Consider the following 24622-nt stretch of genomic DNA (forward strand, 5'->3'; position numbering starts at 1 on the left):
CATTCTAAATACACACACACACATTCACTGACAGATACGCATACACTAGCTAACAGAAACACACACACACTAACAGACACACTCACACTCAGTAACAGGCAAACACACTCACTAACAGACACACACTAACAGACACACACTCACTCACTAGCAGACACAAACTAGCAGACACACACACTCACTAACATACACACTCACTAACATACACACTCACTAACATACACACACAGTCACACACACACACACACTAACAGACACACACACACTAACAGACACACACACTAACAGACACAGACACACACTAACAGACACGGACACACACACTAACAGACACAGACACAAACACTAACAGACACACACACTGACACACACACTAACAGACACACACACACTAACAGACACAGACACACACTAACAGACACACACACTAACAGACACAGACACACACTCACCCACCCACATTAACAATTTTTTTTTAAATTTATTTTTAACACATTTTTTTTAATTTATTTTTAACACTTTTTTAAAATTTATTTTTAACACATTTTTTTTATTTATTTTTAACACATTTTTTAAAATTTATTTTTAACACATTTTTTTTAAATTTATTTTTAACACATTTTTTTTAAATTTATTTTTAACACTTTTTTTTTTAATTTAACACCCCCCCCCCCCAGCCTCCTTACCTTTGGGAATGCTGGGGAGGGGGGGTGTCTCTTCTTCCCTGGTGGTCCAGTGGCTGCTGGGCGATCGGGCGGCACTGCCTGGCGTCATATTCCGGCTCCGCCTCCCAGCCTCACTCTGCGGCTAGCGAGGGAGCTGAGCAGACAGCTCAGGGGAAGTGCTCCCTCGCCGGCCGGCCGCCCGCCCGCCCGGCAGTGCCGCCCGATCGCCCAGCAGCCCGTCGGCATGTCAGTTAGCCGCAAGGCTAACAAGACATTTGCCTTGGGCATTTGGGGGGCGGCTTTTTTTGCCGCCCCCTGGAAAATGCCGCCCAAGGCAAATGCCTTCTTTGCCTCGCGGCTAATACGCCCCTGCCAGCACCCCCTCTAGCCAACAAGCCACTCACATTGCCGCTTCCAGTATGCGACTCCGGAGTCCGGCTTCTGGTATACCCCAAATGGCGCCGTCCGCACCCTGTGCCAAAGTGGATCCTTCTGCTACTTCTTGAAACCCTGCGAAGGTGGAGCACGTCAATGTCACGTCAGAATGTGACGTGGCATTGTGTGCCTCTGTGCACCTCCAGGTACTTCACTGTCCAGCCGTGGCCATCGTAACATTGACCCACACACACACACTGACACACACAGACACACACACTGACATACACACACTAACTAACATATACACACACTGACAAAGACAGACACACTCACTGACAAACACACAGACAGACACACTCACTGACAGATACACTCACTGACAGACACAGACAGGCACACTCACTGACAAACACACAGACACACACACTCACTGACAGACACACATACACTCACTGACAGACACAGAAAGACAGACACTCACTGACAGACGCACACTCACTGACAGACACACACACTGACATACAAACACACTGACAGACACACTCACTGCCAGACACACACTCACTGACATACAAACACACTGACAGACACACTCACTGACAGACACAGACAGGCACACTCACTGACAAACACACACACACACTCACTGACAGACACACATACACTCACTGACAGACACTGAAAGACAGACACTCACTGACAGACACACACTCATCCACTGACAGACACACACACATTTACACATTCTTGCACACACTCACATCATTCCCTGGGGTCCAGTGGGGATCTTCTATCTGGAGATCTTCTTCCTGCTTCTTCCTGCTCCCTCGCATGCAGTTTAGTGATGCCGGCTGCCGGAACATGACATCATATTCCTGCACCCGGCAACACTAGAGACACGCTCATGAGGGAGCAGTGAGGGTCAGGAAGACCTAAGCTCCCTCGCTGTCGCCAGCGTCCTGCTTCCTTTCCGGCCGGGTAAATTTTAGCAGAGTAGGCACCTGCAATGTGGAGAAAACAGGTGCCTACTCTGCTTTAACACAAATCATGTACTGGCGGCTCGCTGGGCCGCAAAGATATTCATTGTGGGCCGTGAGTTTGACATAAAATAACAATTGCTAAATCTTTCAGATACATTTAAAAGAAGACAGAGCATAACATGAAACAGTTAACACAGGATATAGGTAATTTTCAATTTTTATTCAATGGTGTCATTTCCAGGATTACAGTTTTTCTTTTTTTTTTGTCAATCATTTTTTATTGTGGTGCAAGCAATAAACACAAGCTATGCCGTCACATTACAGAACGTGAATCAGGGACAGATACAGTAAATCATATGAGGATACCACACCTTTTTTTGTGTTATTGTCACAAATTACTTATACAGGCTAGACATACATATGTAAACTCCGAGCCAATTTTTACCTTAGGAGTGAGTAGGTATATTAGACATATTCACAGGATTCAAACATATGTAGATATAGAGAACAGAAAGCATGTTATAAATCGGCTGTAGTTTGAAACAGGGATAGGGCAAACACATGCAAGATATAACGATGTCTATGGCTTAGAGTGAGTATAGGTCAATAGCATAGGCACATGTAAGAGTATAAAAGAACAACTGATATGAGAAGCCTTTTGAGGGTACAGAGGCTGTGTGGGAAAGGTTTTAATAATCATGAGTTGGTATTTGGTTATTAGGATGGTTATTAGGATGACAGGCACAGAGCCCTGATTAGCCCATGGCAGCTCTAGGTGAAGCATACTCTCGTACCAGAAAGCCAGTGACTCCATCAGGGAGATGTGTGAAGGATGATCACAATACCTCCAGGCTTGCATGACCTTCAGTCATAATGGGTCATCTCCCACCACCAGTCCAGCAATAGTTCTCTTCTCGGGGGTGCATTTGGTGGCCTTGCAATCTCCTAACGGTCATCAGGACAGTTCTCCTTTAAACATTAATATACATTTTAATAATGTTTGAAAATAACTCTTGTGAATAACTGTAGAAATGAGTTATCTAGCTTGAAAAATTAATTATAGTTATATATGATCGTGTGTGTAACAGTTTTTTTTTTACCTGAATTAAAATGTCATCTGTAAACGGTTTTGTGTATTGTATGATGAAATTTAGGAAGCCCTTGTACTGGCTTTTTACTTGGTGTAAGCGGTGAACAGGGGCGGACTGAGAACCCTCAGGGCCCCCGGGCAAAATAAATCAAGGGCCCCCTTACAGGCCCCACCCATACTCCGCAGCAAGCGCCACCCATGTCCCGCCTCCAGCCACACCCTACACAATCTTTAGACACAAGGAACAAAAGTGCAATAATCCCTTCAAGGCCCAAGTAGAGACTACAATTGAGGGCTAATAGGCCATGGAGGGGGGTCTTTCTAGCAGATGCTATCTCAGTGTCCTTTAGAGAGTGTGTTAGAAAGAATCCCCTCCAGGCCCTATTAGAGACTACAATGGAGTCTAATAGGCTTGGAAGGGGGTCTTTCTAACAGAGGCCATCTCAGTGTCCCTGCTGGAAACAGTCGCCTCCAGGCCCCAGTAGAGACTACAATTGAGGGCTAATGGGCCATGGAGGGGGGGGGAGCATTCTAGCAGAGGCTATCTCAGTGTCCTTTAGAGAGTGTGTTAGAAAGAATTTCCTCCAGGTCCCATTAGAGACTACAATGGAGTCTAATGGGGCCTGGAGGGGGGTCTCTCCAACACTCTGGTTCCTATTCACAATATAGCAACACAACATAGCTGATACCTAGGCCAAGTTGGCTCCTCTTACCTTAATTACTGTTGCTGGCTGGCAGTCTGTGGGCTTGCTGAAAGGCTGTGGGCTTACTGGCTGCGGCTGGCAGGCTGTGGGCTTGCTGGCAGGCTGTGGGCTTGCTGGCTACTGCCGGCAGGCTGTGGGCTTGCTGGCTGCGGCTCGCAGGCTGTGGGCTTGCTGGAAGGCTGTGGGCTTACTGGCTGCGGCTGGCAGGCTGTGGGCTTGCTGGCAGGCTGTGGGCTTGCTGGCTACTGCCGGCAGGCTGTGGGCTTGCTGGCTGCGGCTGGCAGGCTGTGGGCTTGCTGGCTGCGGCTGGCAGGCTGTGGCTTGCTGGCTGTGGCTTGCTGGCTGGCAGGCTGTGGCTTGCTGGTTGCGGTTGGCAGGCTGTGGGTTTGCTGGCTTTAAGCCTAACTGGTGGCCTGTAGGCTGGCTGGCTGTCTACTGGCCAGCCTGTGGGCTGGCTGGCCTGTGGGTTGGCTGGCTTGCTGGCTACTGGGGCACTCGTAGATTATTCAAAGAAATAATCCATGCACAATAACCACTACTACTCTGTGTAGTCGTTATGGTGCCAGGAGGGCCGGGCCCCCCTCCCAGAGTAAGTAGTCAAACCGTTTAAGAACAGTTTGACAACTTACCTGGGGTCTGCTGGGATATGAGGCTGTAGTAGGGTATAGGAGCAGTGGTGCAATGTGTAAGGGGTGCAGTGTGTGTGAAAGGTTCAGTGTGTGTGAGGGGGTGTAGTGTGTGAATGTGTAGGGTGTGTGGGGCAATGTGTGTACGAGGGGGCTGTGTATGTGTGTGGCAATGTTAGTATGGGGGGCTGTGTGTGTATGGGTGGGCAGTGTATGTGTGTGTGTGTGAGGCAATGTGTGTAAATGTGTATGGTGTGTAAATGTGTAACCCCCCCTCCCTCTCTCTTTTAACCCCCCTCCCTCTCTCTTTTAACCCCCCTTCCCTCTCTCTTTTAACCCCCCTCTCTCTTTTAACCCCCCTCCCTCTCTCTTTTAACCCCCCTCTCTCTTTTAACCCCCCCCCCTCTCTCTTTTAATCCCCCCTCTCTCTTTTAACCCCCTCTCTCTTTAACCCCCCCCCTCTCTCTTTAACCCCCCCCTTTTAACTCCCCCCCTCCCTCCCTCTCTCTTTTTACCCCCTCCCCGTAGCGTGGCCGAACTGCTCTGCGTCCGCGGTGCCGGCCGGAGTGATAGGAAGGTGCACACACACTGAGTGTGCACCTTCCTGTCAGTCCGGCCGGGTACAGGAAACAGAAACTCCTGTTCCGCGCGGAACAGGAGTTTCTGTTTCCTGTACCCGGCCGGACTGACAGGAAGGTGCACACTCAGTGTGTGTGCACTTTCCTATCACTCCGGCCGGCACCGTGGACGCAGAGCAGCTCGGCCACGCTACGGGGAGGGGAGGTGAGAAGCTGCAGCAGCCTGAGCGCTCTTAAGAGAGCGCTCAGGCGGCTGCAGCATTTAAAGGGGCGGCCGGGCCCCCTGATGGCGGGCCCCCCTCCCGGCCGGGCCCTCGGACCATGTCCGAAGTGCCCGACCGGTCAGTCCGCCCCTGGCGGTGAATATAATTTATTGTAACAACACGCACAGTTTGAAACATTTTATACAATCCGTTACTTTTTACCTTCACTGTTTTTGTCCCGTGCCAGACAGCCGAAGCTTTCTCTCTGTGTTTACTTCACCACTTATTTTATATTCCCTATATACTGCTGGTGTCACAGCACTAATAAGATACCACATAGTTCAGACACAATATCAAGTTCACTTCTATTCTACCAATAATCTAGACTGCACAGGGTTATTCACTAAAGTGAGCATTCAAAGTAAATTTAAAATCTCAAAATAGCCAAACTGGAAAAAATGTTGGCTATACTTTCAGTTCAGCTATTCTGTTACCCCCCTACCCTCCAGACAAATGAGTATTTCATAAAGATAGAATACTGACTCTCGTGGAATTTCACTGAACATTACATGCAAACATACCCCTGCAATGAAACGCCCACATTACATACAAAAACACTGCTGCAATCAAACACTTTTGCATTATATACAATTATACCCCTGCATTCAAATACCAAAACTACACACAGATACACCCCCATAATTCTAAGACTACATGCAAACACACCACTGCATTCAAACACAGTACACACAACTACGTCACTGCTTTCAAGTGGCAACAGTACATACAAACACAACTGCCTTAAAATGCCAACACTCCACACATATGTTCGCACATATATACTCCATACAAAAACATACTTACTTTCAAAGATGCAAACACTGCCCACAAACCAATCCCAGCAATGATGGGCAAATTATAGATTGCTAGCTGGCAAAGCATTGTAGGAGATTTATGACAGATGAGAATCTACCTTTTGGCCACCTTTGCAATAGAGGGGGCCCAAAAATGTTCTTATATCAAGGCCACCTCAGTCATGGAGCTTCCTGGCTGTCACTCAACAGCGAGGGCCGAGCTTAGCATGAGGACGTGATAAGACGTCCATTGAGTGACAGATGCTTTCCGTTGAGTGACAGACGCTTTCTGGTGCCCAAAAAGTAGTGAGGACTTGGGGCCAAGCTGAAGGGCAGAAAACTTGTTTTGATTGCCGTTGTCCTCTATTTGCATTTTTGCTGAAAGTTTACTTCCTCATTTGAAGATGTTTTACATTTGACATAATTGCTGTAATACACAAAATATTTACTTTAGCTGTGTCTGAAGATGGTAGATAAAATCCACTGTTGCAGTTAACATTAAATATAGTCTTTTGTTTGTTTTAAGTAGTTTAACTCACCTGTGAAACAGACAGTGGTAGTTATTTCCTAGGCCAATAATTATTTTGATATACTATCATTATATATATTCTTTAACAAATAAAATAGGAGAATAGCAACTGTCTTTAATGTTTGATAAGGAATTAGTTAGTGTCAGCAACCAGTTGCATATACAGTATCTCACAAAAGTGAGTACACCCCTCACATTTTGGAAATATTTTATTATATCTTTTCATGTGACAACACTGAAGAAATTACACTCTGCTACAATGTAAAGTAGTAAGTGTACAGCCTGTATAACACTGTAAATTTGCTGTCCCCTCACTTTTGTTGCCAACGGTTTAGACATTAATGGCTGTGTTAAGTTATTTTGAGGGGACAGCAAATTTGCACTGTTATAAAATGTGAGGGGTCTACTCACGTTTGTGAGATACTGTATCTGCCCATTTGCTTATGTTTTCTTTATCTAAAGCCACCCACTTCCCAGTACAGTTGTGTGGGTAGATGTTGTAGATACACTTTGTTTGCGTTGTCTTTAGAGCTAATAGTTCTACTGATAATTAATACTATCATCATATATAGCCTTTCTATAGCCTTTACATGTGTTGAATTAGCCTTACAACAAGAGGTACAGGGTGGATAGGGGAGTGGTACTTGGAGGTGTCACATCATTTTGTTCTGCCCGGGCCATGGTTATGCCACTGATCAGAATCTTTGCATAACCATAGATGACTCTTTATTGGCTAGTAAAAAAAATATTAACAAGCAGGTTTATCGGACTCACAATGAAAGAGGATTGTACAACACAATGCCCAATAATGTCTGGTTAATCAACTAATTTTTGTTACAGTCAGTGTTTATCAGGCATGTGGATTAACTTACATAGTTAAATAGGCTCAAAGGATACATGTGTCCATCAAGTTTAGCTTTCCTCACACCTGTTTTTTGCTGTTGATCCAAAAGAAGGCAAAAAAAACCCAGATTGAAGCACTTCCAATTTTCCAACAAACTAGGAAAAATATTCCTCCTTGACCCCAGAATGGTAGTCAGATTTATCCTTGGATCAAGAAGCTATTACCCTACAATTGAAAAATTATATAATTTAATATTATGTTTGTGCAAGTATGCATCTAGTTGCTGTTTAAACATTTGTACAGACTCTGATAAAACCACTTCTTGAGGCAGAGAATTCCACATCCTTATTGTTCTTACGGTTAAAAAAAAAAAACCTTTCCTTTTCCTTAGACAAAATCTCCTTTCTTCCAGTCTAAATGCATGGCTTTGTGTCCTATGTATAGTCCGGTTTCTGAATAGATTTCCAGACAATGGTTTGTATTGGCCCCAGATATATTTGTATAATGTTATCATATCCCCTCTGAGGTGCTCCATACAGGCCAAATCGATTCAGTGATCGATTTAGTGGCAGTTAATTGCACTAATTTCAAGCAGACTAGGACATGTATGTCCCAGTTCTGCATGAGATTATGGATCCAAACTGCGCTGATGGGTTCTATGTTTAAGGTTCTTGTTCATTATGGGAAATAAGAGCATGGATGACATCTTCACATGTGCAGTATTGCATTCAAAAATGCAATCTGCCCTTTCAAATAATTAGCAGATACTTTACTATGTAGAGGTAGATCTAGGTGTTGTTGACATATAAATGGTATTGAAAACCAAATGAGTTGATCAGACCACCCTGTGAGGCAGTGAAAAATGAGAAGAGAGACCAAAATGGGACTGAACAACATGAACAGAAACGTAATGAAGAGGAGGATGTGCCAGAGAGAGAGACACTAAAACCAATGAAAGAGGAAAACCATGAATGGGATTCATGTGAACAGGGTTATGGAGGATGAGTAAAGAATCTGGTGGCCTACATTATGAAATCAGCAAATAGATCAAGAAGGTGTAGGAAAGACCTTTGGATTTGGTGGTGATCAAGTAATTGGTCATCTTGTTTAGAGCAGTTCAGTCAAGAGGGTCCATTGTGCATTTCAGATGGAGACTGGATAATGGTTAGAGTAGATTACATCATGAGTGTTAGTTAATGGACCAAATCTCCCTTTGAGCAGTATGAGTAAGTAAAGGAGGAAGTAATTAATAGATGTCTGGAGGCATCAGAGCTGATGGGCTTGGTGAAATCACCTGTATTGAGAGAGGGGACATTAGAGCAATTGAAGTAGGGGAGCCCAACAGAGCAAAATAAAGACTGGGTTTATTACAGTTAATTACACTTAATTATATATTTTCTAAATCATGTATATAGATCTTTTAGAAAAAATTTCACTTGTTTCTCTTGACAGAAACTGTAAAATTAATTTGAAACAGTAGTTGGGGCTAGCACTTAGGGAAGATAATTGTTGTCCTAAAAAAAAAAAATGTAAAAAATTATTGGCAATGGTAAAATTGTTTCCTTACGCGTAACGCAGGGCTGGCGCGTCCATAAGGCGCCACAGGTGGCCTAGGGCGCAGCGGCTTGAGGGCGCAAATGTCCGGGTGGCCGGCATGAGGGAAGCGCACAGCAACTCCTTTCACCCTGCCATCTGTTTTCGCCATGCCGCGTACTGTGCGGAGGGGGCAGGGATATGAAGACGTCATGTCTCTGCTCCCTCTGTAGCACACAGCGTTGCTGGCGCCCAGCAGGGGCGGAGCTATCGCCGGCCACCTTCTTATCAGATGGGAGGCAGTGATGTCCTCCCAAGAAGACTGGAGCAGGAGAAGGAAGAGAATAGGGGGGCTTGGCAGGGCCAGCTCCTCCAACTCCCAACTACCTCAGGCAGCACTCTGGTTCCCAGGTAAGCCACCCTCCTGAACCCACAAGGTAGGAAACAGGAGGGTGGCTAGCAAAGTGTATATTTTGACCAGCATGTGTGTGTGTCTGTATGTCTTTTTGTGTGTGTCTCAGGGCCGTCGTTAACATTGATTGGACCCTGGGCAAGCATTTGTTTGGGCCCCCTGGATCCTACCCTCTCCCCCACACACTTCCACTCCCTGGCATGCAATCACGCCCTCCACCCAAACAGAGTGGCAAAACTAATGCAGAGAGAGTCTTGGTGCAAGACATTGTTTCGAGACTCATCTGTTGTACAATTCCCACAATGCTATGCCAGCTGGGGATCTACCATTTGGCCATTTTTGCAGGGCTGTATTTGTGAGCAGTGTTTGTGCATTTGAATGTGAGCATGTTGTTGTATACAGTATGTGTGTGCATGTAGGGTGTAGTATTGGTGTTTGAGGGAAGGGGTGTGTTTCTGTATACTTTTTGAGTTTGAATTCAGGGATGTGTTCAGTGTTCATATATAATGTTTGCAGGGGTGTGTTTGCATGTTGTGTTTGATTGCTGAGATGTAGGACATACAGTCACAGATAAACATACACATTAGCACACTGTGATACATGCACACATCTGAACACATGCACACACTGACACAGACTGGCGTACACACACATACATAAACAAACGTGTGCACACACAGAGATAAAAACACAGGCACATACACACAAAGAGATACGCACTTCCACACACTGACAGAGATATAAACATACACACAGACACATTCGTAGGGGTGTATTTGTGTGCAGTGTTGGTGTAGGAATGCAGTGGTGTATTTGTGTGCAGTGTTAGCATTGGAATGCAGTAGTGTATTTGTGTGCAGTGTTGGTGATGGAATGCAGTAGTGTATTTGTGTGCAGTGTTGGTACTGGAATAATGGGATGTATGCATTGCCACACGCATAGATAAACACTTACAAACACTGACACTCATATAAACACACAGGTACATATACATCGACACGCAGGTACACATACAAACTGACACATAAGTGCACAGACACAGGTATACACACACACACACAGATACACATAAACTGACACAAACAATGCCATAAACACACTGACACACACAGCCAGATACACATACTGAAACTCACACAGCCAGATACACGCACTGAAACTCATAAGCCAGACACACACACACACAAACATATACACACATACAGTCAGATACAAACACTGACACAAACACAGTCAGATACACACACTGACACAAACACAGCCATATACAGACATACAGTCAGATACAAACACTGACACAAACACAGCCAGATACACACACAGCCAGATACACACACACACAGTCAGATACACACGCAGTCAGATACACACACAGCCAGATACACACACACAGTCAGATACACACACAGTCAAATACACACATACAGTCAGATACACACATACAGTCAGATACTCACACAGTCAGATACACACACATACAGTCAGATACACACGCATACATCAGATAAACACATACAGTCAGATACACACACAAACAGTCAGACACACACACACATACAGTCAGATACACACACATACAGTCATATCAATTTACATAGTTAAGACACCCTCCTGTCTCCGTACCTTTACAGAATGGTGGCTTCCTGGTGGGCCCAGTGGAAGCTGGATGGCTGAGAATGATGGGAGTCTGATGAACTTGGCTACCTCACTTCCTCTCCTCCTTCTTCTTCTTAGTGTGTCGCCTCCTCCTCCCCAGCGGCACTCTGTTACTTGGGAGGAAGTGACCTCACCTCACTTCCTCTCAGCAGGCAGGGAGACAGGAGCCTGGTCTGGAGCACTCAAAGGGCCGAGGGCTCCTGATACCTCACCTGCTGCAGCCCACCGGGGAAATTCCTCAGTATCCCGGTGGGCTGTTCAGTCCTGGCTGCGGGCAGGGGGCCCATGGGGCAGCTGCTTTGGGCCCCCCAGGAGCAACTGGGCCCAGGGCAGCTGCTCCATTTGCTCCTCATTAAAGGTGGCCCTGGTGTGTCTGTCAGTGTATATCTGTATGTTTGTGTGTATCTGTATGTCGGTCAGTGTGTGTGTCTATGTCTGTCAATGTGTGTGTGTATATCTGTATGTATTTCAGTGTGTCTTTGTGTGTATTTGTATGTCTGTCAATATGTATGTGTGTGTCTGTATGTCTATCAGTGTGTATGTGTGTATCTGTGTGTCTGTATGTCAGTGTGTGTTTATCTGTATGTCTGTCAGTGTTTGTGTGTATCTGTATGTGTGTGTGTATCTGTGTGTCTGTCTATCTGAACGTGTATCAGTTTGTGTATATTGTATCTGTGTATCTGCATGTGTGTATCTTCGTGTATGTGTATTACAGTATGTGTTTGCGTGGCTTTTTTAGAAGGAGTACAGTACTACAGTACTATAATTTGGATGGGCCTGTAAAATAACAGGGGTGTGGGGGGGGGGGGGGGAGATTATAAAAAACTAATGGGGTGGTGGACTGAGCAGCAGGTGGGGTCCTAATTATATAACCCTCCTACGGGCCCCACCCATTGGTGGTAGTTGGGGACCCTAATTATAATAATAATAATAACAAAATAACAACAATAATAATAATAATAAAGGTGTTGGACCTAGTGTCCAGCCCCACCTATGGGCTAGTGTGTACAATGTCTGGATTTTACAGTCACAATGATGGCTTTAGAGAATAACCCCATGGGTTTTGTTTTGATTCAGAGGTTGGAAAACTGCATACATCCGAGGGATTAAATGGTTTATTTAGGGATTTTGTAAGAATGAAGTTAATACCAAAATCTATTTTTTGTTTAACCTGGTAGCATTCAATGCCATCTGGCAGTTTAGGACTTTATCACCCAAAGGACAGCATGGAAATTCCTGCCTACTAAGTACTAGTGATCAGTGCTGAGATGTGCATGCTGTCCAGAACCAAACACTGTGTTGTTGGTAGAGAGAACATGAGAAACAGCAGCTAAGAGAGATATATTCTGTTGTAATGACACAGTAAAGAGTAATCACAGAGCACTTTGCATTATGAAACCAGGAGAAATCACTCCTGGTGCCAGCAGTGAAATCAGCTTAGACAATCCCTCTGCTTTAGGGTTAGAGTTGGTGTATAGTTGGGATTAATTGGTCTGCCGATGCAATCGTGTTTATAGCTATCTGTTTGTGGAGATGTAGAAGTGCTTAGATGAGAGACAATTTGAAGAAACACCATATGAAACAGAAGACATCTCTTCTTGGAATCTCCTGGATTTAATTGAATACATTGCGTGACCTTTGCCAGTAATTCTAAGGAGAACTATCAAGCATCAGTATGATGACACGACAGTGTGGTGTCACCAAATAGTTTCTCTAGGAAGCAAGCACAGAGGGTTCAAAATTAATGTTATGTCTGTTATTTCACCCTGTAAGATCCACACACAAAAAGAGGTATGGGTAAATTAGGCATACACGTGTGGCTTATCTATACTCAGTAGATGCAGGAAAATACATGTTTGGAGTTTTTTTAAATGGTAGAACACACAAGGCCTTTGAAATTCACCAATAAATTGTGATATATATGAGAAAGAAAGAAAAAAAATTAATTTAACTATAAATTTGGTTGAAGTCATTGATGAAACTGTCAAGTAGAAACACACAAAATGTTTTATATTAAACTGCTAAATATGCTTATTCTTTTTTTTTTTTAAATGGTATGCCATAACGGGGATGCCTAAGTGACATGTGAACAGTCAATCAATCAGAAAAAAAAAAGGAAATTTTAAAACTGAAATTGATGAGCCTGTAATTTGACCCTAACACTTCTTAGGTGGAAGTGGCAGAATACAGATCTTTATAGTAGTGGGCTATGAAGCTTTTGATAAAAATGAAATGTATAAAAATAAAAAAATAAAGAAAATCGATAGGTAGTCGGTAAAGAAAAAGGTGTAATGAAAATGTTCTTATATGCACCTTTTTTTAAATCCTGTGCAACAAAAACAGAACAAAGTAAATGTTACACGTACTGTACTGTCTCCTAAATTTGTGTCATAGGCCTCGATTTAAAAAGCTACCCAAAAGATTCAAAACTATCACAAAACTTTCCAGGCGATTTATCTACAAAAATCCCTATAGATTTTAATGGTGGCGTCTGTAGATAAATAATTTAAAAAATTTGAATTGTTTGAAATTGGGGCCATAGTGCTTCACTACATAAACTAAAGCCAATATAAAACAATGTTGTGTAACGCATTATAAAACAACCAGAGTTAATGTTTCTATTCTTTTTTTCAGGTGCTGTACATGTCTAGGTTTGGCAAGTGAGGTTTCTGATTGAATCATGAGTGGTTCTTAGGCTATTACAGTCCTGCCCGCTCTGGTATATAAAATGACTAATCAGACAGATGGAGACTGTATATTCAACGAGGAGTTTAAATTCTTCATGCTACCAATCACCTACAGTGCAGTGTTTGTGGTGGGACTGCCTCTCAACATAACCGCTATGTGGATCTTCATTGCAAAAATGCGCCCATGGAGTGCAACAACAGTTTATATGTTTAATCTTGCTTTGTCTGACATGCTGTATGTGTTATCATTGCCAACCCTGGTTTATTATTATGCTGATCGTAACAACTGGCCCTTTGAGGAGCCCTTGTGTAAATTTGTCAGATTCCTCTTTTACACCAACTTATACTGTAGCATCCTCTTTCTTACTTGCATCAGTGTCCACCGATATATGGGAATATGTCACCCTCTACGTTCCCTGCAGAAGATAAAAGCCAAGCATGCCTGCATAGTGTGTGCCTGCGTGTGGCTTGCAGTCAGTCTCTGCCTGGTCCCGAACCTTGTCTTTGTCACAATCAGCACCAGGGGTAATGACACACTTTGTCACGACACCACAAGTCCAGATAAGTTTGAAAATTATGTGGAATACAGCACAGCTGTCATGAGTCTATTGTTTGGGGTACCTTGCCTGGTGATTGCATGTTGCTATGGGCTTATGGCAAGGGAATTGATGAAACCACTAGTTCGAGGAAGCAAACAAACTCTACCTACATACAAGAAAAAATCCATCAGGACAATTGTGGTAGTCCTTATAGTGTTCACCATTTGCTTCTTGCCGTTCCACATCACACGGACTTTGTACTACTACGCCCGGGTTTTCAAGGCTGACTGTCAAATTCTTAATGTGGTTAATTTAACTTATAAGATCACACGTCCATTGGCCAGCGTAAACAGCTGCATTGACCCAGTGCTCTATTTCCTTGGCAGTGACAGCTACCAAAGACAACTGGTAAAAGAAGTTACTAGAGTGTCAGGCACATTTAGGAGGGTTTGGGCTTCAGCCGGTTCAGGGTCCATTTTATGTGGCAGAGGAGACAGTCTAGCTGTCATTTCTGATGACACGCATACCATAGGGAGTCTAGGAAGTCTACTGGGAGAAAGTGTTGTAACACACAGGGGAACAGACGAACATGCAGAAGAACAAGATAATGAAAATGTGCAAGGAGTTAAAGAAAGTGATAAGCAGCGTATGAACAGCAGGAGGCAAGAGAAGTATAAGGAAGGAAAGAAACACATAGAACAAAAAGTAGTTGCTCCAAATAAAGTAGAATGCAGAAAAGATTTAATAGATGAGATAGAAAGAAATGTAGATGCTGTAAAATTAAAAGAAACAGAAGCTATACATAGACTTAAAGGGAAGCAGTCTCAAGGAGAGAAGAAATGTGAAATTGAATCTAAGAGGACTACAGGTAAATGGACTCTGTGTATAGGAGGAGATGCAGGGTTTGTGAGGGAGGGAAAATTAGAGGAAATACCTTGTGATGCCAGAGGTAGCTCTGCTTGGAATCTCCTGGATTCAATGGAATACAGTGAGCGACATTTACATGCCAATAATCCTAAGGAGGATCATCGTGGTAAAGAACGAACGCTATTGTCTATCCCAAATGTAATCAATTAAAACAACTAAAGTTCTGTGTCATCAACTCACCTTCTTTGAGCACTCAATGTTGCTGATGTGTATCTTCCTACCAAAGAATAGCAGTTCTGGATGTGAGCTGCCTGCATTATGCTCTCATCCTGCGACTTCGTTTGGGGCTGCGGACAATTGTTTTAAGGCAACACAAATTCATTTCTTTTTTTTTTTTATTAACATCAGAGCTAAGTATGTGTATTTCCATCCCATGTTCATCATTTGTTAATTTCTATAGTTATTCTTCGCAATTTTCTTCTTTCTCCCTTTGATTATCCTTTTCTACCTTTACTTCACTTTATTATTTAAATTTTCTATTTCTACTTCACAAATAACAAATAACACTCACTCACTCATGCTTATTCCATTCCCTATTCCTTGTTCCATACGGTGAGGAGTATGAGCTACATTTACTCTTTTTCTCTTTTTCATTTCCGCTTTCCCTACCTTCTTTCTTTCTCCTTTCCCTATCCTTTTATTCCCCTTTCTCTTTCCTTTCTTTTTTTCCTCTTACTCTACGTTGCCGTCTTAGCTATATTAATACTTATTTAGCCATGGACTCCATAGGGTGTTATATTTGTCCAGTGTTTGGTAATTCAAATAAAAGCCCTTTACCAATTCTCCTTCAGATTTTCCTTGATTTCTAACCATATTCCAGCATATTTTATCTTTTGATTTCCAGTTACATGCTATAGAAATTTTCATAGCTAAGAAGAGTTGTATAATCATATATCTATTCTTAAATTAGAATTCTCCCAAATCCATATGTAACAATGCCCTCTTTGAAGTTGGAGCTATCTTTATTTTCAGTATCTCAGAAATATTATCAAAAACAGTTTTCCAGACATCAGTTATCTGACTACATTCCCACCATATATGCAGATAACTACCATTTTGATCCCCACATCTCCATAACGCTCTTGGTATTATTGCCCCTTGTTTTAGGGAAAGCATTATTCTATGAATCATCTTAATTATACCTGCTTGAGGTTTATTATTAAAGATTTCGTTTAGAAGATCATGCACTCCATTTTCATCCTCCCTCCCTATATAAATGCGCTCTAACAGGGCTGCCATCAGAAATTTTGGGGCCCCTGACACAGCTCATGGTCTTGGCCCCCCAGTGCCTGCATCCGAGTCCGCCCAAAGTGCTGCCACCCCACCCCCCCGAGTCCGCCCACAGGTATGCAGGGTCTGTACTGATTCTGGTGTGTGTATAGTGGATGTAGAATGTGTGTAGTGGATGCAGAGTTCGTGTGTAAAGTGGATGCGGTGTGTGTTTAACGGATGCAGCGTGTATAGTGGATGCAGATGGTACATTTGTGTATTGTATGAGGTGTATATTAGATGCAGAGTGTGTGTTTGTGTAGTGGATGTAGTGTGTGTTTATAGTGAATGCAGAGTGTGTGTGTGTTTGTGTAGTGGATGTAGTGTGTGTGTGTGTAGTGAATGCTGAGTATGTGTAGTGGGTGTAGTGAATACAGTGTGTGGATGTAGTGTGTGTGTATAGTGAAAGCAGAGTGTGTTGTTGTGTAGTCAATGTAGTGTGTGTATAGTGACTACATAGTATGTGTTTGTGTAAGTATTTAATGTGTGTATAGTGACTGCAGACTGTGTGTTTGTGTAGTGGATGTAGTGTGTGTAGTGACTGCAAAGTATGTGTGTTTGTGTGGTGACTTCAGAATGTATGTTTGTGTAAGGAAGTAGTGTGTGTAGTGAATGCTGAGTGTGTGTTTGTGTAAGGATGTAGTGTGTGTAGTGAATGCTGAGTGTGTGTTTGTGTAAGGATGTAGTGTGTGTAGTGACTGCAGAGTGTATGTTTGTGTAAGGAAGTAGTGTGTGTAGTGAATGCTGAGTGTGTGTTTGTGTAAGGATGTAGTGTGTGTAGTGACTGCAGAGTGTGTGTTTGTGTATTAGATGTAGTGTGTAGTGACTGCAGAGTGTGTGTTTGTGTAAGGATGTAGTATGTGTAGTGACTGCAGAGTGTATGTTTGTGTAAGGATGTAGTGTGTGTACATTTTAGTGAATGGTGTGTGTATATGTTAGTGAATAGTTTGTATAAATGTTAGTGTATAGTGTGTGTAAATATAAGTGTATAGTTTGTTTAAATGTTAGTGTACAGTATGTGTAAATGTTAGTGTACAGTGTGTGTATGTGTTAGTGTATAGTGTGTGTAAATGTTGGTGTATAGTTTGTGTAAATGTTAGTGTATAGTGTGTGTAAATGTTAGTGTATAGTTTGTGTAAATGTTAGTGTATAGTGTGTGTAAATGTATGGGGCTGCAAAATGTAGGGGGAAAGCCTATAGTATTTTTTCCCCTCCATTAATTGTAATGTTTTATTCCCCCCTCCCTGTATCTCACCTGTGGCCATGGAGGGGGGAGATCACAGTGACTGGAGCCGGAGGTCCTGAGGCATGTGGCAGCCCCCCGCTACCTGTATTCTGCAGGGGGCCCACCACACTTGAAATATACTGCCCAGATGCTCTGCTCTGTCGAAGTCTTGCGAGCCGTGCGGAGTGTTGCCATGGTAACCCGTGGCAATGCTCTGACGCTCGTGAGACTTCGACAGAGCATAGCATCTGGGCAGTATATTTCAAGTGTGCTGGGCCCCTTGCAGAATACAGGTACGGGGGGGCCTGCAGTGAACACATATATAGCGTTAATCGCTACCTACCACTGTAGCAGATGGAGATGCATACAAGGCCATGACAGAGTCAATTAGACCGTCCCCTAGATGTAATGTTCTCATAGTTTCTTCGAGAAACAGTCAATTGACCCTGTCAAGGGCCTTTTCAGCATTGATAGACAACATTAACATTGGTTTCGGTTTTTGCTTTGTGTATTCACTTATGTGCAATATCTTCCTTATGTTATGTAGCGGAGTTGTAGGTTAATCCACGGTATCTCCGCTGGTAGTCAGGGTTCAGCATGTAAAACACAGGTAGCGTAGTAATAATCCCTTTTTCCCAAGAACTAGACAACACATAGTTTGGGAGTCAACTGAGCCTTTATTCCAATATCACCATATTTATACAAGTCCCCATGCAAGGGGTTTCCATACTGGCATTGCAGGGGTTTTCCTCGGGTGGACTCTGTGGAAACCTAACCTGCAATGCCATTTCTCATCATACATTGCTGTACTGGAGAGATAATTGCACAAGATTATACTGTTAATTACATTATCTCTCTGTACAGCAAAATATACTGTTTCACATAAAAAATGCATAACTGATACAATTTTACTCAGAATTATCTGAATGACCCTTCATTGAATAGTTGGGATCTGAGCGCACCATCTGGTGAAATACCGCTCAGATCCATTCACTAGAATAGCAAAGCCATTCGAATGAAGGGTTCATATGAACACACATTGCACTATACAGTGGAAGGTGGGCTGTTGGGACAGAAGCATTCGTGAGTTTAAAGTTTGTCGAACGGTGCTCTATTGGTACGAAAGGGTAATGTGTACGAATGACATGGGAGTCCAGCGGTGTTCGTGTGGTCGAGTAGCCGATTTTAGTTCCAGACACTCAACGACCAAACACCGCTGGGCTTTCGTGAGCAAACATGGCCATTAATGATCTGCAGTTAAATTGTTGTCATTTCGTTAATGAGAGACACACGACTCCCTTGTGTGGTCTCCCATTCGGTAGTTTTATTCGTTTCACGAACAGTTTACTCCAATACTGTTCGTGAAACTAGCATATGAATGCTCGAGGTTTCGTGCCGCTAGCATACAAATGCTCTCAATCTCAGACATAGAAGAAAATAGCTAAATTAACATATTCACCAAGTCTTTAGTGTCCGGAAGTGGCTAGGTTTGCCACATGTTACTAATTGAATGGCGGGATCTCATAAACCCTGTTTCATCCGATCCAATTATCAAGGGCAGAATTGTATTAATTCTCTCAGCCAGTATAGCCGAATATATCTTGGTATCCGAATTTATTAATGATATTGGTCTGTAGTTTGCTACCCATGTGGGATCCTTATCTTGCTTCGGGATGGGCAGAATGAATGCTTGAAGCATCTCTTCTGGAAATCTTTTCGTTTGTTTTATTTAATTAAAAAGGTTCGGCATATGAGAAAACAATATTTCGGATAGTTTCTTGTATAATATATTAGACATTCCATCCGGTCCTGGGGATTTGTTTGTTTTTAAAATTTTTATAGCCTTTTTGACTTCTATTATTTGAAAGGGAGCATCTAAGGTTTCTCCCTGTTCCTGCGTTAGTTCCTAACTTAGTTGTAGTTAAATACTCTTTAATTCTCTGTCTGTTTTGTTCTTGCTGGGAAATATTGTATAATCCATTGTAATAATTCTTAAATGCAGATCCTATTTTATCTGGGGAACTGTAAACTTCATTATTATCTACTATTTGAAAAATTCTAGATTTTAGATTCTCTTTCTTGACTTGATTAGTCAGCAATCTGTTAGGTCTATTGCCCATATAGTACCATTTTTGTTTCATTCTCAATAATGTTTTATTTGCTTTATCTAATAGCTGTTTTCTAATCTCCTCTTTAAGATGATTTCTTTTTGTTTTAGCCAAAGCAGATAAACTTGTATTTAATTCCCTTTTCAATTTTTACAATTGGATATACAAGTTCGGTAACGATTTGTAGTTCTTTTTTCTTTGATATGCATCTAACTTAATTATTTGCCCTCTGATTACAGATTTATAAGTACACCATACAGTTGTGAGGCTTGTTTTCCTTGTCAAATTCTCTTTGAAAAAACATTCAGATTCTTGAAATAATGTTTCAATATTTTCTTCCCTTCTTAATAGATATTCCTTAAGCCTCCAGGAGGGTAATACTTTTGAATATTTCTTTTCTATCTCCATAACTACTAAATCATGAATCGACCATGTTACTGTTTGAATGATAATTTGTTTGCACTCCCGTATATTTATATATTTAATCAATATGTTATCCAATCTTGAGTATGAGTTATGTCTTGATGAGTAAAAAGTATATTGTTTTTCTAGTGGATTAAATATTCTCCATAAATGGTATAGTTTTAATTTACCAAATGTTTCCTGAAATGCTCGAGCCAGCCCTCTTAGAGAGGGATCTGTAGTTTTCCCCTTTGGGATCCTTTTATTTAAGGTTGTATCTGATACACAGTTAAAATCTCCCAAGCATACAAAGGTACCTTGGATAGTTGCATATAATTTCTCAATAATTTTATTTTAAAAATGCACTTGTTTCTGGCTGCTTGAATATTTTTTTGTCTAATGTAGAAAGAGGCAAAGCGTATTATTATGTCTCTGGGTAGCTCCTCTGAGATACCTCTTGGTTTGGAGACTCTATGTGCTCTCTCTATGACTGAGTCGCTGTTAGCTTCCTCAATCCCCATCTCTTTAACCCCTTAAGGACACATGACATGTGTGACATGTCATGATTCCCTTTTATTCCAGAAGTTTGGTCCTTAAGGGGTTAAATAGCTCCAGGAGGAATTTATTAAGCTGCTGATTTTCAATTTTCTCTGTAACCCCTCTTAACCTTAAATTCTTTCTGCAGCTACGGTCTTCATTATCCGTTATTTTGTCCTCTATTTCACTTATCTTCTTTTGTAGTCCCGCAATTTGTGCGTTGGCTTGTTGAAGATCAAAATGTAATCTGTCAATCTTTTCTTCCTGAATATGAATCTTTGAACCCATTTTTATTAATTCTTCCTTAAAATCAGAATATTGGGATTTCAATTTTTTTTTATGTGCTCAATGTGATAATCTAGACAATTTCATAACTGAGCCTGAGAAATATATTGCATTTCCAATATTGAGGTACTTAGAGAGGTTCTTCTCAATATTTCCACATTTCCTCCTAGGGAACTCTCTTTTTTTTTTTTTGAGATTTGAGGGGAGAACATTTTTTGTATTTAATTTCAATTCTCTTGTTTCCTTTTCGTAGCATTTTTTCTCTGTATGTACCCCTTGCTAATTAGCTGGTAGTACTTGCTTCTTTATTTTTACTTATTTTTACAAATTAGTTTCTAACACATGGCTGAACTTTTATCAGACACACGTATTATACAGAAGGTGTGAATAGCATGCCACCACATCATGGAGTAATGGCATTAATTGATAATTAACATGCTGTGTAATGGAATAACTCAAATACTTTGGGGGAGATTAGTCAAAAATTTAAAAAAGTGGTTAAAATGTTAAAGGTGGAAGAGTCACCAATGGAATGTTCCTGCTGGTTCCACTGGTTTCCATTGTGAATGCTCCACTTGTAGTACTTTAGACCACTTTATTGAACACAATACACTTTGCTAGATTCTCCCTGTTATTTTAATGTTTCTTTTCTTTGAATGTTCATGTAGTGGGTGGTAACTCACATCCTTGCACAGATTCCCAGCTAGCTTAATGTAAGACTAATCCAGTCGAAAAAGTCATATAAAATGGAACAAGTTTTAAAAATACAGTGTTGTTCTGCATCTATCTAGCTAATATATCCTGCATTCACCACAAGCCTTTGTAAATCTAGGACTGGATTCTCTTAGTAGAGTGGGAGTTTAATCTGCCTAGTGCATAGCAATTCCTCCGTTGAAGCCTATGAGAAAATTGCTATAGTAAGCAGAGTAAACTCTCAGAGAAAGAAACGAGGATCAAAAGGACTACATTTTTTGGGGAGAATATAGCAATACAACAAAAAGAAGGGAAGGTTGCGCCCAATGTTGTAATGAGAAATATATGCACAATGAGAAATAAAAGCAGAGAAATAAATTTACAATAGAAAAGACTCTAAATAAAATAATAAAAATGTCCCATACAATGTCTAAATAAATATGCAAATTTGCAAGGGGAACAGCCAAATTTTGGAGGGAAGTGTCTTCTTCCAGATCAAAGGATGCTTGGGATCCGTGTAAATATATAGTAAGAAGTAAGAACTAAAATTCTTACACACTACTCCTGGTATTAGCTTATAAAAATTTTCTTATATACTAATCCGGGTCTTATCAAACATCCTTTGATCTGGAAGAAGACACTTCCCTTCAGAAGTCTGTTTGTCTGTTCCCCTTGCAAGTTTGCATTTTTTGCACTATTTCAAAATTTTTTTTAGACATTTTTATTATTTTATTTATAGTCTTTTCTATTGTAAACTTAATTTCTCTGGTTTTATTTCTCATTGTGCATTCCTGGGGAATAAAGTGTGGGAACTCACTCGAGTTCCACCCTCACCCCACCACCAGAAAAAAAAAAACTTGCATGCATATATAAACACGTACACACACTCACAGACACACACACAGACTCACAGACAGACACACATACTCACAGACACACACGTACACACACACAAACATACATACACTCACACACACTCACATACACACACTCCCAGACACATACACACACACACACACACACTCACAGACACACACTCCCAGACACATACACTCACAGACACACACACACACACACACACACACACACATCCACTCACATACACACACACTCCCAGACACATACACACTCACACACACACATCCACTCACAGACGCACACACACATACACACATACACACATACACTCACAGACACATACACACATACACTCACAGACACATACACACACACACTCACAGACATACACACATACACATAGACACATACACACACACACTCTCAGACACATACACACTCCCAGACACACATACACTCACAGACACACACACATACACTCACAGACACACACATACACTCACAGACACACACATACTCACAGACACACTTACACACTCACAGACACACACACATACACTCACAGACACACACACTCACAGACATACACACATACACAGACACATACACATACATACACTCACGACACACACACTCCCAGACACATACACACTCCAAGACACATACACACACACACTCCCAGACACACACATACACTCAGACACACACACATACACTCACAGACACACACACATACACTCACAGACACACACATACACTCACAGACACACACACACACTCACAGACACACACACACACTCACAGACACACACACACTCACAGACACACACACATACACTCACAGACACACACACTCACATACACAAAAATTATTTGTATATATTTTTTTTCATTTAAAAATGTCCACCCAGCCTCCCTACCTGGAGAGCTGGCGTGGACCTGTCCCTGGGGTCCAGTGGGGCTTCAGTGCGGCCGGCTCTTGTCTTGCTGTCAGACGCGGCGAGGGAGCTGTGTTCTCTCTGCTCCCTCTCGCCGCGCGGGCTGTCTGCTGATGCCGGGAGCCGGAAATTACGTCATATTCCGGCTCCCAGCATCAGCAAACGGCGCGCGGCGAGAGGGAGCAGAGAGAACACAGCTCCCTCGCCGCGTCTGACAGCAAGACAAGAGCCGGCCGGGGAGGTCCTTCAGGTGGCCATTAGGCCACCTCTTGGGCCCCCCATGACAGGGGGAACACGGGGACATTTGGGGGCGGCATTTTTTGCCGCCCCCCGAGTGCCTGCAGGACCATAAACGGGAACGGCGTTCCTGCACTAAAAAAAAGTGCAGGAACGCCGTTCCCACGCGTTCCTGCAGGACTCGAGCCCTGTGCATATATTTCCCATTACAATATTTGGCGCAACCTTCCCTTCTTTTTGTTGTAGGGTAAAATCTTGCCCTGCTAATAGAAAGTCCAGCACCTAATGTGTAAATCCTGCAACATGCCACCTTACCAAATAAAGGCCAGCTCAGGCATTCTTCAGCATATCTAGATGCCGAGGACTTCATCTCCCCAAATGGATTGCCATCATTATGACTCTGAGAGCATAATGAGAGATGTAGTCTGCAAGAACTGGAGCTCTGAATGTTGCCTACTCCTGGACATGCTGAGCTCTCAAATTGGATGTTGTGCATGTGTGCCTGATGGGTGTGCACTTAAATTTTACTTTCCATTGTCCTATGTGTAACGGCCACACAGAGTATATGCTGTTGGAGACGTCCTTTTCCCTTGAGAGAAGCTGTGCTGCAGTATTCTCCAGATGTCATCTCAGCTGAATCAGTAGTTGAAGAGATAATAGAGCTCTTACAAGAGTTAGTGATTAGCTGTGAAGCAGGTTCTCTATGTCAGGATTCGAACCTGGCGGTTCTGGTGCTGTTATGTTACCTCTGAGCCACCTCTCAGCTTTACTATTGCCTTATCTAGCCCTGTCTAGTATCTAGCACTGGGGGCTGGACATTTAGTGGAATTACTTGTCAATATATAAAGCTGCTGTGGCTCAGAGG

General features: G+C 42.3%; 1 protein-coding gene across 1 annotated transcript in view; it reads left to right on the forward strand.

Moving 5' to 3' along the window:
• Positions 1 to 15370, forward strand: part of LOC134572900 (P2Y purinoceptor 4-like) — a 29639-nt gene extending 14269 nt beyond the window's left edge. The window contains exon 2 of the mRNA XM_063432196.1: positions 13687 to 15370. Within this exon, the coding sequence (XP_063288266.1) occupies positions 13781 to 15355 (1575 nt within the window). The 5' untranslated portion in view covers positions 13687 to 13780 and the 3' untranslated portion in view covers positions 15356 to 15370. The remainder of the gene's footprint in view (positions 1 to 13686) is intronic.
• The last annotated feature ends 9252 nt before the right edge of the window (positions 15371 to 24622 follow it).

This window comes from Pelobates fuscus, chromosome 9, assembly GCF_036172605.1.
Source record: "Pelobates fuscus isolate aPelFus1 chromosome 9, aPelFus1.pri, whole genome shotgun sequence".
Lineage (NCBI taxonomy): Eukaryota > Metazoa > Chordata > Amphibia > Anura > Pelobatidae > Pelobates > Pelobates fuscus.